Source organism: Ambystoma mexicanum, chromosome 9, assembly GCF_040938575.1.
Source record: "Ambystoma mexicanum isolate Mex_15411 chromosome 9, UKY_AmexF1_1, whole genome shotgun sequence".
Lineage (NCBI taxonomy): Eukaryota > Metazoa > Chordata > Amphibia > Caudata > Ambystomatidae > Ambystoma > Ambystoma mexicanum.
In genome coordinates, this window is record NC_090931.1 from 1,511,660,662 (window position 1) to 1,511,675,422 (window position 14,761).

A 14,761-nucleotide genomic window follows, 5' to 3' on the forward strand; every position below is an offset into this window, starting at 1 on the left:
GGATTTGCTACGTTTGCTCTTTTCCTGCTGGCGGGTATTCTTCTAAGAGGCCTGTAAGAGATCAGTGACAGTCCAAGATCACTCAGGAGGACTCCAGGATCACTGGAGAGGAGTCCAGCGGGGAACCCTGGAGAGAAATGTCTGGGCGGGGGTCAGAAGAGGTGAGTTTTCTCTCCCGTGTATTTTCTTGTGGAGGGCGGTCATTGCTGTCAACTGGGCCATGTCACGCGCATAATCGGGGTGGTGGTGGGGGCAATTTCCAGCCTGTTTGCTGCTTTGTCCCCCCCCCTATTTGGTGTCCTGCCCCCCCACCCCTTCTTGCAAAGATCTCTTTCCCAGAGTCTTAAAGGTTCTCCTTAACCCAGCAGTCTCTAGTATTTTGTAGGCCCTTTGTTTGCTGAGTCTGTGTTCTTTTGGCCTTAAAGGGACACCACGGGAAGCAATGGGTCATGAATATCACTGGGGTGGGGGCATACCTGCCTAGATTTAAAAATCAAAAACCCCACATGTATGCCCCGCCCACAGCCCATTCTGAAAAAAGTACCCTCGACTTGATCCCTGGCAAACTGGCCAAAAATAATGAAAGCTGAAAAATAAGAAACGCAGCAATCAGGTGTCAATAATGACACCGGATTGAAAGCAGTATTACCGCGTTTATTTTGCTCAAGCTTTCATTTTTTTGGCCAGTTTGCCTTATGTTTTAGGGCGATTAAAATGTAAGGCAAACTGGCCAAAAGAATAAAAGCTTAAGCATAATACATGCAGTAATGCTGCTTCCAATCCGGTGTCATTAGTGACACCGGATTGAAAGCAGCATTCTACGTTTATTTTGCTCCAATCTGCATTTATTTTGGTCCCGCCTGCACCTCCACCTGATTGGCTACCGGCAGCGGTCTTTTGCAGCCAATCAGATGGAGGATTGTACAGGACCGGAAACTGCAGCGAAAACATGGAGACTCCAGGGTCTTCCCTTGAGACCCGGAGAAGATGCTAAAAACCCAGAGTCTCCAGGGAAAACCCAGAGGTTAGGCAGGTATGGGTGGGGGCCTGATAAAAGCAGGCTTGCTACATGCTGGACACACCATTATTTTCCAAATGTGCAACTCACGCTTACAGAGAAAAAGACAAAAAGACATTTCCAAACTGGCCAGACTATGGGACATTAAGATAGCCTGCTAAGAGCTCAAGCTACGATCAAACAGTTTACACTTTGTAAAGGAAAAATGACAATACATTATGACATAGGGCAATGCAACAGTAGCAGGGGTGTGACAGGCGCCGCTGTAGTGCCTGGGATGCAGGAGGTCCTCCACTAGCCAGTGGCCTCCTGGACATGTGCATGTTTATGGTGCTGGGAATATCCGGGGGGCCTTCACTTTCCGACACAAGGGCCCTCCACTCATTTTGTGGCGTGCCACTGACTCATGGCAACACTGGAATGGTTTAAAAAGTGCTTAAAATATGATAAACATAATATTAACAAGCAAGTTATTATGAAAAATAATTACTCTTTTTATACTTCTGTTCCTAAATAAGTCTTAGGCTCGCGTAGTTTTAAGAACAGTTTTCTTTTTTTATCTTAAGTACCAGCTGTGAACAGGGGGTCTCCAAGATCTATTCCTAGGTGGGCTGTACTTTGGCTGAAAAACTTTGTTTGGTCACTTGGTGATTAGTATCTCAAGTTCTGAGCAGCCTCAGTATAGCGCTGGTCATGCTCTCTGCGGTTTTGCGCAGCCTCAGTACAACTCTGGTGAATTTGTCTCTAGTTCTACGCAGCCTCCATACAGCTCTGGAGAGGTGTCTCCAGGTCTGCGGAGCCTCAGTACAAATCTATTGATTAGTGTCTCCAGGTCTGCACAGCCTCAGTCAGTACAGCTCTGCAGCCCCGGCCCTCCATCACTTCTGAGGATTTGCTACGTTTGCTCTTTTGCTGCTGGCGGGTATTCTTCTAAGAGGCCTGTAAGAGATCAGTGACAGTCCAAGATCACTCAGGAGGAATCCAGGACCACTGGAGAGGAGTCCAGCGGGGAACCCTGGAGAGAAATGTCTGGACGGGGGTCAGAAGAGGTGAGTTTTCTCTCTCGTGTATTTACTTGTGGAGGGCGGTCATTGCTGTCAACTGGGCCTGTGTCACGCGCATAATCGGGGTGGGGGGGCAATTTCCAGCCTGTTTGCTGCTTTGTACCCCCTAATTGGTGTCCTGCCCCCCCACCCCTTCTTGCAAAGATCTCTTTCCCAGAGTCTTAAAGGTTCTCCTTAACCCAGCAGTCTCTGGTATTTTGAAGGCCCTTTGTTTGCTGAGTCTGTGTTCTTCTGGCCTTAAAGGGACACCACGGGAAGCAATGGGGTCATGAATATCACTGGGGTGGGGGCATACCTGCCTAGATTTAAAAATCAAAAACCCCACATGTATGCCCCGCCTACAGCCCACTCTGAAAAAAGTACTCTCGACTTGATCCCTGGCAAACTGGCCAAAAATAATGAAAGCTGAAAAAATAAGAAACGCAGCAATCAGGTGTCAATAATGACACCGGATTGATAGCAGTATTACCGCGTTTATTTTGCTCAAGCTTTCATTTTTTTGGCCAGTTTGCCTTATGTTTTAGGGCGATTAAAATGTAAGGCAAACTGGCCAAAAGAATAAAAGCTTAAGCATAATACATGCAGTAATGCTGCTTCCAATCCGGTGTCATTAGTGCCACCGGATTGAAAGCAGCATTCTACGTTTATTTTGCTCCAATCTGCATTTATTTTGGTCCCGCCTGCACCTCCACCTGATTGGCTACCGGCAGCGGTCTTTTGCAGCCAATCAGATGAAGGATAGTACGGGACCGGAAACTGCTGCGAAAACATAGAGACTCCAGGGTCTTCGCTTGAGACCCTGAGAAGATGCTAAAAACCCTGAGTCTCCAGGAAAAACCCAGAGGTTAGGCAGGTATGGGTGGGGGCCTGATAAAAGCAGGCTTGCTACATGCTGGACACACCATTATTTTCCAAATGTGCAACTCACGCTTAAACAGAAAAAGACAAAAAGACATTTCCAAACTGGCCAGACTATGGGACATTAAGATTGCCTGCTTAGAGCTCAAGCTACAATCACCCAGTTTACACTTTGTAAATGAAAAATGACAATACATTATGACATAGGGCAATGCAACAGTAGCAGGGGTGTGACAGGCGCCGCTGTAATGCCTGGGATGCAGGAGGTCCTCCACTAGCCAGTGGCCTCCTGGACATGTGCATGTTTATGGTGCTGGGAATATCCGGGGGGCCTTCACTTTCCTACACAAGGGCCCTCCACTCATTTTGTGGCCTGCCACTGACTCATGGCAACACTGGAATGGCTTAAAAAGTGCTTAAAATATGATAAACATAATATTAACAAGCAAGTTATTATGGAAAAGAATGACTCTTTTTATACTTCTGTTCCTAAATAAGTCTTAGGCTCGCGTAGTTTTAAGAACAGTTTTCTTTTTTTATCTTAAGTACCAGCTGTGAACAGGGGGTCTCCAAGATCTATTCCTAGGTGGGCTGTACTTTGGCTGAAAAGCTTTGTTTGGTCACTTGGTGGTTAGTATCTCAAGTTCTGAGCAGCCTCAGTACAGCTCTGGGAAATGTCTCCAGTTCTGCGCAGCCTCAGTATAGCGCTGGTCATGCTCTCTGCGGTTTTGCGCAGCCTCAGTACAACTCTGGTGAATTTGTCTCTAGTTCTACGCAGCCTCCATACAGCTCTGGAGAGGTGTCTCCAGGTCTGCGCAGCCTCATTACAAATCTATTGATTAGTGTCTCCAGGTCTGCGCAGCCTCAGTCAGTACAGCTCTGCTGCCCCGGCCCTCCCTCACTTCTGAGGATTTGCTACGTTTGCTCTTTTCCTGCTGGCGGGTATTCTTCTAAGAGGCCTGTAAGAGATCAGTGACAGTCCAAGATCACTCAGGAGGACTCCAGGATCACTGGAGAGGAGTCCAGCGGGGAACCCTGGAGAGAAATGTCTGGGCGGGGGTCAGAAGAGGTGAGTTTTCTCTCCCGTGTATTTTCTTGTGGAGGGCGGTCATTGCTGCCAACTGGGCCCGTGTCACGCGCATAATCGGGGTGGGGGGGCAATTTGCAGCCTGTTTGCTGCTTTGTCCCCCCCCTAATTGGTGTCCTGCCCCCCCACCCCTTCTTGCAAAGATCTCTTTCCCAGAGTGTTAAAGGTTCTCCTTAACCCAGCAGTCTCTGGTATTTTGTAGGCCCTTTGTTTGCTGAGTCTGTGTTCTTCTGGCCTTAAAGGGACAACACGGGAAGCAATGGGTCATGAATATCACTGGGGGCATACCTGCCTACATGTAAAAATCAAAAACCCTGACATGTATGCCCCGCCCACAGCCCACTCTGAAAAAAGTACCCTCGACTTGATCCCTGCCAAACTGGCCAAAAATAATGAAAGCTTTAAAAATATAAGAAACGCTGCAATCAGGTGTCAATAATGACACATGATTGAAAGCAGTATTACCGCGTTTATTTTGCTCAAGCTTTCATTTTTTTGGCCAGTTTGCCTTATGTTTTAGGGCGATTAAAATGTAAGGCAAACTGGCCAAAAGAATAAAAGCTTAAGCATAATACATGCAGTAATGCTACTTTCAATCCGGTGTCATTAGTGACACCGGATTGAAAGCAGCATTCTACGTTTATTTTGCTCCAATCTGCATTTATTTTGGTCCCGCCTGCACCTCCACCTGATTGGCTACCGGCAGCGGTCTTTTGCAGCCAATCAGATGGAGGATTGTACGGGACCGGAAACTGCAGCGAAAACATAGAGACTCCAGGGTCTTCCGTTGAGACCCGGAGAAGATGCTAAAAACCCAGAGTCTCCAGGGAAAACCCAGAGGTTAGGCAGGTATGGGTGGGGGCCTGATAAAAGCAGGCTTGCTACATGCTGGACACACCATTATTTTCCAAATGTGCAACTCACGCTTACACAGAAAAAGATAAAAAGAGATTTCCAAACTGACCAGACTATGGGACATTAAGATAGCCTGCTTAGAGCTCAAGCTACAATCACACAGTTTACACTTTGTAAATGAAAAATGACAATACATTATGACATAGGGCAATGCAACAATAGCAGGGGTGTGACAGGCGCTGCTGTAGTGCCTGGGATGCAGGAGGTCCTCCACTAGCCAGTGGCCTCCTGGACATGTGCATGTTTATGGTGCTGGGAATATCCGGGGGGCCTTCACTTTCCTACACAAGGGCCCTCCACTCATTTTGTGGCGTGCCACTGACTCATGGCAACACTGGAATGGCTTAAAAAGTGCTTAAAATATGATAAAGATAATATTAACAAGCAAGTTATTATGAAAAATAATGACTCTTTTTATACTTCTGTTCCTAAATAAGTCTTAGGCTCGCGTAGTTTTAAGAACAGTTTTCTTTTTTTATCTTAAGTACCAGCTGTGAACAGGGGGTCTCCAAGATCTATTCCTAGGTGGGCTGTACTTTGGCTGAAAAGCTTTGTTTGTTCACTTGGTGATTAGTATCTCAAGTTCTGAGCAGCCTCAGTACAACTCTGGGAAATGTCTCCAGTTCTGCGCAGCCTCAGTACAGCGCTGGTCATGCTCTCTGCGGTTTTGCACAGCCTCAGTACAACTCTGGTGAATTTGTCTCTAGTTCTACGCAGCCTCCATACAGCTCTGGAGAGGTGTCTCCAGGTCTGCGCAGCCTCAGTACAAATCTATTGATTAGTGTCTCCAGGTCTGCGCAGCCTCAGTCAGTACAGCTCTGCTGCCCCGGCCCTCCCTCACTTCTGAGGATTTGCTACGTTTGCTCTTTTCCTGCTGGCGGGTATTCTTCTAAGAGGTCTGTAAGAGATCAGTGGCAGTCCAAGATCACTCAGGAGGAATCCAGGATCACTGGAGAGGAGCCCAGCGGGGAACCCTGGAGAGAAATGTCTGGACAGGGGTCAGAAGAGGTGAGTTTTCTCTCCCGTGTATTTACTTGTGGAGGGCGGTCATTGCTGTCAACTGGGCCCGTGTCACGCGCATAATCGGGGTGGGGGGGCAATTTCCAGCCTGTTTGCTGCTTTGTCCCCCCTAATTGGTGTCCTGCCCCCCCCACCCCTTCTTGCAAAGCTCTCTTTCCCAGAGTCTTAAAGGTTCTCCTTAACCCAGCAGTCTCTGGTATTTTGAAGGCCCTTTGTTTGCTGAGTCTGTGTTCTTCTGGCCTTAAAGGGACACCACGGGAAGCAATGGGTCATGAATATCACTGGGGTGGGGGAATACCTGCCTAGATTTAAAAATCAAAACCACAGATGTATGCCCCGCCCACAGCCCACTCTGAAAAAAGTACCCTCGACTTGATCCCTGCCAAACTGGCCAAAAATAATGAAAGCTGAAAAAATAAGAAACGCAGCAATCAGGTATCAATAATGACACCGGATTGAAAGCAGTATTACCGCGTTTATTTTGCTCAAGCTTTCATTTTTTTGGCCAGTTTGCCTTATGTTTTAGGGCGATTAAAATGTAAGGCAAACTGGCCAAAAGAATAAAAGCTTAAGCATAATACATGCAGTAATGCTGCTTTCAATCCGGTGTCATTATTGACACCGGATTGAAAGCAGCATTCTACGTTTATTTTGCTCCAATCTGCATTTATTTTGGTCCTGCCTGCACCTCCACCTGATTGGCTACCGGCAGCGGTCTTTTGCAGCCAATCAGATGGAGGATTGTACGGGACCGGAAACTGCAGCGAAAACATGGAGACTCCAGGGTCTTCCCTTGAGACCCGGAGAAGATGCTAAAAACCCAGAGTCTCCAGGGAAAACCCAGAGGTTAGGCAGGTATGGGTGGGGGCCTGATAAAAGCAGGCTTGCTACATGCTGGACACACCATTATTTTCCAAATGTGCAACTCACGCTTACACAGAAAAAGAAAAAAAGACATTTCCAAAATGGCCAGACTATGGGACATTAAGATAGCCTGCTTAGAGCTCAAGCTACAATCACCCAGTTTACACTTTGTAAATGAAAAATGACAATACATTATGACATAGGGCAATGCAACAGTAGCAGGGGTGTGACAGGCGCCGCTGTAATGCCTGGGATGCAGGAGGTCCTCCACTAGCCAGTGGCCTCCTGGACATGTGCATGTTTATGGTGCTGGGAATATCCGGGGGGCCTTCACTTTCCTACACAAGGGCCCTCCACTCATTTTGTGGCCTGCCACTGACTCATGGCAACACTGGAATGGCTTAAAAAGTGCTTAAAATATGATAAACATAATATTAACAAGCAAGTTATTATGGAAAAGAATGACTCTTTTTATACTTCTGTTCCTAAATAAGTCTTAGGCTCGCGTAGTTTTAAGAACAGTTTTCTTTTTTTATCTTAAGTACCAGCTGTGAACAGGGGGTCTCCAAGATCTATTCCTAGGTGGGCTGTACTTTGGCTGAAAAGCTTTGTTTGGTCACTTGGTGGTTAGTATCTCAAGTTCTGAGCAGCCTCAGTACAGCTCTGGGAAATGTCTCCAGTTCTGCGCAGCCTCAGTATAGCGCTGGTCATGCTCTCTGCGGTTTTGCGCAGCCTCAGTACAACTCTGGTGAATTTGTCTCTAGTTCTACGCAGCCTCCATACAGCTCTGGAGAGGTGTCTCCAGGTCTGCGCAGCCTCATTACAAATCTATTGATTAGTGTCTCCAGGTCTGCGCAGCCTCAGTCAGTACAGCTCTGCTGCCCCGGCCCTCCCTCACTTCTGAGGATTTGCTACGTTTGCTCTTTTCCTGCTGGCGGGTATTCTTCTAAGAGGCCTGTAAGAGATCAGTGACAGTCCAAGATCACTCAGGAGGACTCCAGGATCACTGGAGAGGAGTCCAGCGGGGAACCCTGGAGAGAAATGTCTGGGCGGGGGTCAGAAGAGGTGAGTTTTCTCTCCCGTGTATTTTCTTGTGGAGGGCGGTCATTGCTGCCAACTGGGCCCGTGTCACGCGCATAATCGGGGTGGGGGGGGCAATTTGCAGCCTGTTTGCTGCTTTGTCCCCCCCCTAATTGGTGTCCTGCCCCCCCACCCCTTCTTGCAAAGATCTCTTTCCCAGAGTGTTAAAGGTTCTCCTTAACCCAGCAGTCTCTGGTATTTTGTAGGCCCTTTGTTTGTTGAGTCTGTGTTCTTCTGGCCTTAAAGGGACAACACGGGAAGCAATGGGTCATGAATACCACTGGGGGCATACCTGCCTACATTTAAAAATCAAAAACCCTGACATGTATGCCCCGCCCACAGCCCACTCTGAAAAAAGTACCCTCGACTTGATCCCTGCCAAACTGGCCAAAAATAATGAAAGCTTTAAAAATATAAGAAACGCTGCAATCAGGTGTCAATAATGACACATGATTGAAAGCAGTATTACCGCGTTTATTTTGCTCAAGCTTTCATTTTTTTGGCCAGTTTGCCTTATGTTTTAGGGCGATTAAAATGTAAGGCAAACTGGCCAAAAGAATAAAAGCTTAAGCATAATACATGCAGTAATGCTACTTTCAATCCGGTGTCATTAGTGACACCGGATTGAAAGCAGCATTCTACGTTTATTTTGCTCCAATCTGCATTTATTTTGGTCCCGCCTGCACCTCCACCTGATTGGCTACCGGCAGCGGTCTTTTGCAGCCAATCAGATGGAGGATTGTACGGGACCGGAAACTGCAGCGAAAACATAGAGACTCCAGGGTCTTCCGTTGAGACCCGGAGAAGATGCTAAAAACCCAGAGTCTCCAGGGAAAACCCAGAGGTTAGGCAGGTATGGGTGGGGGCCTGATAAAAGCAGGCTTGCTACATGCTGGACACACCATTATTTTCCAAATGTGCAACTCACGCTTACACAGAAAAAGATAAAAAGAGATTTCCAAACTGACCAGACTATGGGACATTAAGATAGCCTGCTTAGAGCTCAAGCTACAATCACACAGTTTACACTTTGTAAATGAAAAATGACAATACATTATGACATAGGGCAATGCAACAATAGCAGGGGTGTGACAGGCGCTGCTGTAGTGCCTGGGATGCAGGAGGTCCTCCACTAGCCAGTGGCCTCCTGGACATGTGCATGTTTATGGTGCTGGGAATATCCGGGGGGCCTTCACTTTCCTACACAAGGGCCCTCCACTCATTTTGTGGCGTGCCACTGACTCATGGCAACACTGGAATGGCTTAAAAAGTGCTTAAAATATGATAAACATAATATTAACAAGCAAGTTATTATGAAAAATAATGACTCTTTTTATACTTCTGTTCCTAAATAAGTCTTAGGCTCGCGTAGTTTTAAGAACAGTTTTCTTTTTTTATCTTAAGTACCAGCTGTGAACAGGGGGTCTCCAAGATCTATTCCTAGGTGGGCTGTACTTTGGCTGAAAAGCTTTGTTTGTTCACTTGGTGATTAGTATCTCAAGTTCTGAGCAGCCTCAGTACAACTCTGGGAAATGTCTCCAGTTCTGCGCAGCCTCAGTACAGCGCTGGTCATGCTCTCTGCGGTTTTGCACAGCCTCAGTACAACTCTGGTGAGTTTGTCTCTAGTTCTACGCAGCCTCCATACAGCTCTGGAGAGGTGTCTCCAGGTCTGCGCAGCCTCAGTACAAATCTATTGATTAGTGTCTCCAGGTCTGCGCAGCCTCAGTCAGTACAGCTCTGCTGCCCCGGCCCTCCCTCACTTCTGAGGATTTGCTACGTTTGCTCTTTTCCTGCTGGCGGGTATTCTTCTAAGAGGTCTGTAAGAGATCAGTGGCAGTCCAAGATCACTCAGGAGGAATCCAGGATCACTGGAGAGGAGCCCAGCGGGGAACCCTGGAGAGAAATGTCTGGACAGGGGTCAGAAGAGGTGAGTTTTCTCTCCCGTGTATTTACTTGTGGAGGGCGGTCATTGCTGTCAACTGGGCCCGTGTCACGCGCATAATCGGGGTGGGGGGGCAATTTCCAGCCTGTTTGCTGCTTTGTCCCCCCTAATTGGTGTCCTGCCCCCCCCACCCCTTCTTGCAAAGCTCTCTTTCCCAGAGTCTTAAAGGTTCTCCTTAACCCAGCAGTCTCTGGTATTTTGAAGGCCCTTTGTTTGCTGAGTCTGTGTTCTTCTGGCCTTAAAGGGACACCACGGGAAGCAATGGGTCTTGAATATCACTGGGGTGGGGGAATACCTGCCTAGATTTAAAAATCAAAACCACAGATGTATGCCCCGCCCACAGCCCACTCTGAAAAAAGTACCCTCGACTTGATCCCTGCCAAACTGGCCAAAAATAATGAAAGCTGAAAAAATAAGAAACGCAGCAATCAGGTATCAATAATGACACCGGATTGAAAGCAGTATTACCGCGTTTATTTTGCTCAAGCTTTCATTTTTTTGGCCAGTTTGCCTTATGTTTTAGGGCGATTAAAATGTAAGGCAAACTGGCCAAAAGAATAAAAGCTTAAGCATAATACATGCAGTAATGCTGCTTTCAATCCGGTGTCATTATTGACACCGGATTGAAAGCAGCATTCTACGTTTATTTTGCTCCAATCTGCATTTATTTTGGTCCTGCCTGCACCTCCACCTGATTGGCTACCGGCAGCGGTCTTTTGCAGCCAATCAGATGGAGGATTGTACGGGACCGGAAACTGCAGCGAAAACATGGAGACTCCAGGGTCTTCCCTTGAGACCCGGAGAAGATGCTAAAAACCCAGAGTCTCCAGGGAAAACCCAGAGGTTAGGCAGGTATGGGTGGGGGCCTGATAAAAGCAGGCTTGCTACATGCTGGACACACCATTATTTTCCAAATGTGCAACTCACGCTTACACAGAAAAAGAAAAAAAGACATTTCCAAAATGGCCAGACTATGGGACATTAAGATAGCCTGCTTAGAGCTCAAGCTACAATCACCCAGTTTACACTTTGTAAATGAAAAATGACAATACATTATGACATAGGGCAATGCAACAGTAGCAGGGGTGTGACAGGCGCCGCTGTAGTGCCTGGGATGCAGGAGGTCCTCCACTAGCCAGTGGCCTCCTGGACATGTGCATGTTTATGGTGCTGGGAATATCCGGGGGGCCTTCACTTTCCTACACAAGGGACCTCCACTCATTTTGTGGCCTGCCACTGACTCATGGCAACACTGGAATGGCTTAAAAAGTGCTTAAAATATGATAAACATAATATTAACAAGCAAGTCATTATGAAAAATAATTACTCTTTTTATACTTCTGTTCCTAAATAAGTCTTAGGCTCGCGTAGTTTTAAGAACAGTTTTCTTTTTTTATCTTAAGTACCAGCTGTGAACAGGGGGTCTCCAAGATCTATTCCTAGGTGGGATGTACTTTGGCTGAAAAGCTTTGTTTGGTCACTTGGTGATTAGTATCTCAAGCTCTGAGCAGCCTCAGTACAGCTCTGGGAAATGTCTCCAGTTCTGCGCAGCCTCAGTATAGCGCTGGTCATGCTCTCTGCCGTTTTGCGCAGCCTCAGTACAACTCGGGTGAATTTGTCTCTAGTTCTCCGCAGCCTCCATACAGCTCTGGAGAGGTGTCTCCAGGTCTGCGCAGCCTCAGTACAAATCTATTGATTAGTGTCTCCAGGTCTGCGCAGCCTCAGTCAGTACAGCTCTGCTGCCCCAGCCCTCCCTCACTTCTGAGGATTTGCTACGTTTGCTCTTTTCCTGCTATCGGGTATTCTTCTAAGAGGCCTGTAAGAGATCAGTGACAGTCCAAGATCACTCAGGAGGAATCCTTGATCACTGGAGAGGAGTCCAGCGGGGAACCCTGGAGAGAAATGTCTGTACGGGGGTCAGAATAGGTGAGTTTTCTCTCCCGTGTATTTTCTTGTGGAGGGCGGTCATTGCTGTCAACTGGGCCCGTGTCACACGCATAATCAGGGTGGGGGGGCAATTTCCAGCCTGTTTGCTGCTTTGTACCCCCTAATTGGTGTCCTGCCCCCCCACCCCTTCTTGCAAAGATCTCTTTCCCAGAGTCTTAAAGGTTCTCCTTAACCTAGCAGTCTCTGGTATTTTGTAGGCCCTTTCTTTGCTGAGTCTGTGTTCTTCTGGCCTTAAAGGGACACCACAGGAAGCAATGGGTCATGAATATCACTGGGGTGGGGGCATACCTGCCTACATTTAAAAATCAAAAACCCTGACATGTATGCCCCGCCCACAGCCCACTCTGAAAAAAGTACCCTCGACTTGATCCCTGGCAAACTGGCCAAAAATAATGAAAGCTGAAAAAATAAGAAACGCAGCAATCAGGTGTCAATAATGACACCGGATTGAAAGCAGTATTACCGCGTTTATTTTGCTAAAGCTTTCATTTTTTTGGCCAGTTTGCCTTATGTTTTAGGGCGACTAAAATGTAAGGAAAACTGGCCAAAAGAATAAAAGCTTAAGCATAATACATGCAGTAATGCTGCTTTCAATCCGGTGTCATTATTGACACCGGATTGAAAGCAGCATTCTACGTTTATTTTGCTCCAATCTGCATTTATTTTGGTCCCGCCTGCACCTCCACCTGATTGGCTGCCGGCAGCGGTCTTTTGCAGCCAATCAGATGGAGGATTGTACGGGACCGGAAACTGCAGCGAAAACATGGAGAATCCAGGGTCTTCCTTTGAGACCCGGAGAAGATGCTAAAAACCCGGAGTCTCCAGGGAAAACCCAAAGGTTAGGCAGGTATGGGTGGGGGGCTGATAAAAGCAGGCTTGCTACATGCTGGACACACCATTATTTTCCAAATGTGCAACTCACGCTTACACAGAAAAAGACAAAAAGACATTTCCAAACTGGCCAGACTATGGGACATTAAGATAGCCTGCTTAGAGCTCAAGCTACAATCACCCAGTTTACACTTTGTAAATGAAAAATGACAATACATTATGACATAGGGCAATGCAACAGTAGCAGGGGTGTGACAGGCGCCGCTGTAGTGCCTGGGATGCAGGAGGTCCTCCACTAGCCAGTGGCCTCCTGGACATGTGCATGTTTATGGTGTTGGGAATATCCGGGGGGCCTTCACTTTCCTACACAAGGGCCCTCCACTCATTTTGTGGCCTGCCACTGACTCATGGCAACACTGGAATGGATTAAAAAGTGCTTAAAATATGATAGACATAATATTAACAAGCAAGTTATTATAAAAAATAATGACTCCTTTTATACTTCTGTTCCTAAATAAGTCTTAGGCTCGCGTAGTTTTAAGAACAGTTTTCTTTTTTTATTTTAAGTACCAGCTGTGAACAGGGGGTCTCCAAGATCTATTCCTAGGTGGGCTGTACTTTGGCTGAAAAGCTTTGTTTGGTCACTTGGTGATTAGTATCTCAAGTTCTGAGCAGCCTCAGTACAGTTCTGGGAAATGTCTCCAGTTCTGCACAGCCTCAGTATAGCGCTGGTCATGCTCTCTGCGGTTTTGCGCAGCCTCAGTACAACTCTGGTGAATTTGTCTCTAGTACTACGCAGCCTCCATACAGCTCTGGAGAGGTGTCTCCAGGTCTGCGCAGCCTCAGTACAAATCTATTGATTAGTGTCTCCAGGTCTGCACAGCCTCAGTCAGTACAGCTCTGCAGCCCCGGCCCTCCATCACTTCTGAGGATTTGCTACGTTTGCTCTTTTGCTGCTGGCGGGTATTCTTCTAAGAGGCCTGTAAGAGATCAGTGACAGTCTAAGATCACTCATGAGGAATCCAGAATCACTGGAGAGGAGTCCAGCGGGGAACCCTGGAGAGAAATGTCTGGACGGGGGTCAGAAGAGGTGAGTTTTCTCTCTCGTGTATTTACTTGTGGAGGGCGGTCATTGCTGTCAACTGGGCCCGTGTCACGCGCATAATCGGGGTGGGGGGGCAATTTCCAGCCTGTTTGCTCTTTGTCCCCCCTAATTGGTGTCCTGCCCCCCCCACCCCTTCTTGCAAAGATCTCTTTCCCAGAGTCTGAAAGGTTCTCCTTAACCCAGCAGTCTCTGGTATTTTGAAGGCCCTTTGTTTGCTGAGTCTGTGTTCTTCTGGCCTTAAAGGGACACCACGGGAAGCAATGGGTCATGAATATCACTGGGGTGGGGGCATACCTGCCTACATTTAAAAATCAAAAACCCTGACATGTATGCCCCGCCCACAGCCCACTCTGAAAAAAGTACCCTCGACTTGATCCCTGCCAAACTGGCCAAAAATAATGAAAGCTGAAAAAATAAGAAATGCTGCAATCAGGTGTCAATAATGACACCGGATTGAAAGCAGTATTACCGCGTTTATTTTGCTCAAGCTTTCATTTTTTTGGCCAGTTTGCCTTATGTTTTAGGGCGATTAAAATGTAAGGCAAACTGGCCAAAAGAATAAAAGCTTAAGCATAATACATGCAGTAATGCTGCTTTCAATCGGTGTCATTAGTGACACCGGATTGAAAGCAGCATTCTACGTTTATTTTCCTCCAATCTGCATTTATTTGGTCCCGCCTGCACCTCCACCTGATTGGCTACCGGCAGTGGTCTTTTGCAGCCAATCAGATGGAGGATTGTACGGGACCGGAAACTGCAGCGAAAACATAGAGACTCCAGGGTCTTCCGTTGAGACCCGGAGAAGATGCTAAAAACCCAGAGTCTCCAGGGAAAACCCAGAGGTTAGGCAGGTATGGGTGGGGGCCTGATAAAAGCAGGCTTGCTACATGCTGGACACACCATTATTTTCCAAATGTGCAACTCACGCTTACACAGAAAAAGACAAAAAGACATTTCCAAACTGGCCAGACTATGGGACATTAAGATAGCCTGCTTAGAGCTCAAGCTACAATCACATAGTTTACACTTT

At 47.1% G+C, this 14,761-nt stretch overlaps 1 protein-coding gene across 1 annotated transcript in view; it reads left to right on the forward strand.

Annotated features, from left to right (window-relative positions):
- The first annotated feature begins 9,720 nt into the window (after positions 1–9,720).
- LOC138489372 (zinc finger protein 420-like) overlaps positions 9,721–14,761 on the forward strand; it is a 106,665-nt gene continuing 101,624 nt past the window's right edge. Inside the window, exon 1 of the mRNA XM_069617089.1 lies at positions 9,721–9,833. Within this exon, the coding sequence (XP_069473190.1) occupies positions 9,810–9,833 (24 nt within the window). The 5' untranslated portion in view covers positions 9,721–9,809. The remainder of the gene's footprint in view (positions 9,834–14,761) is intronic.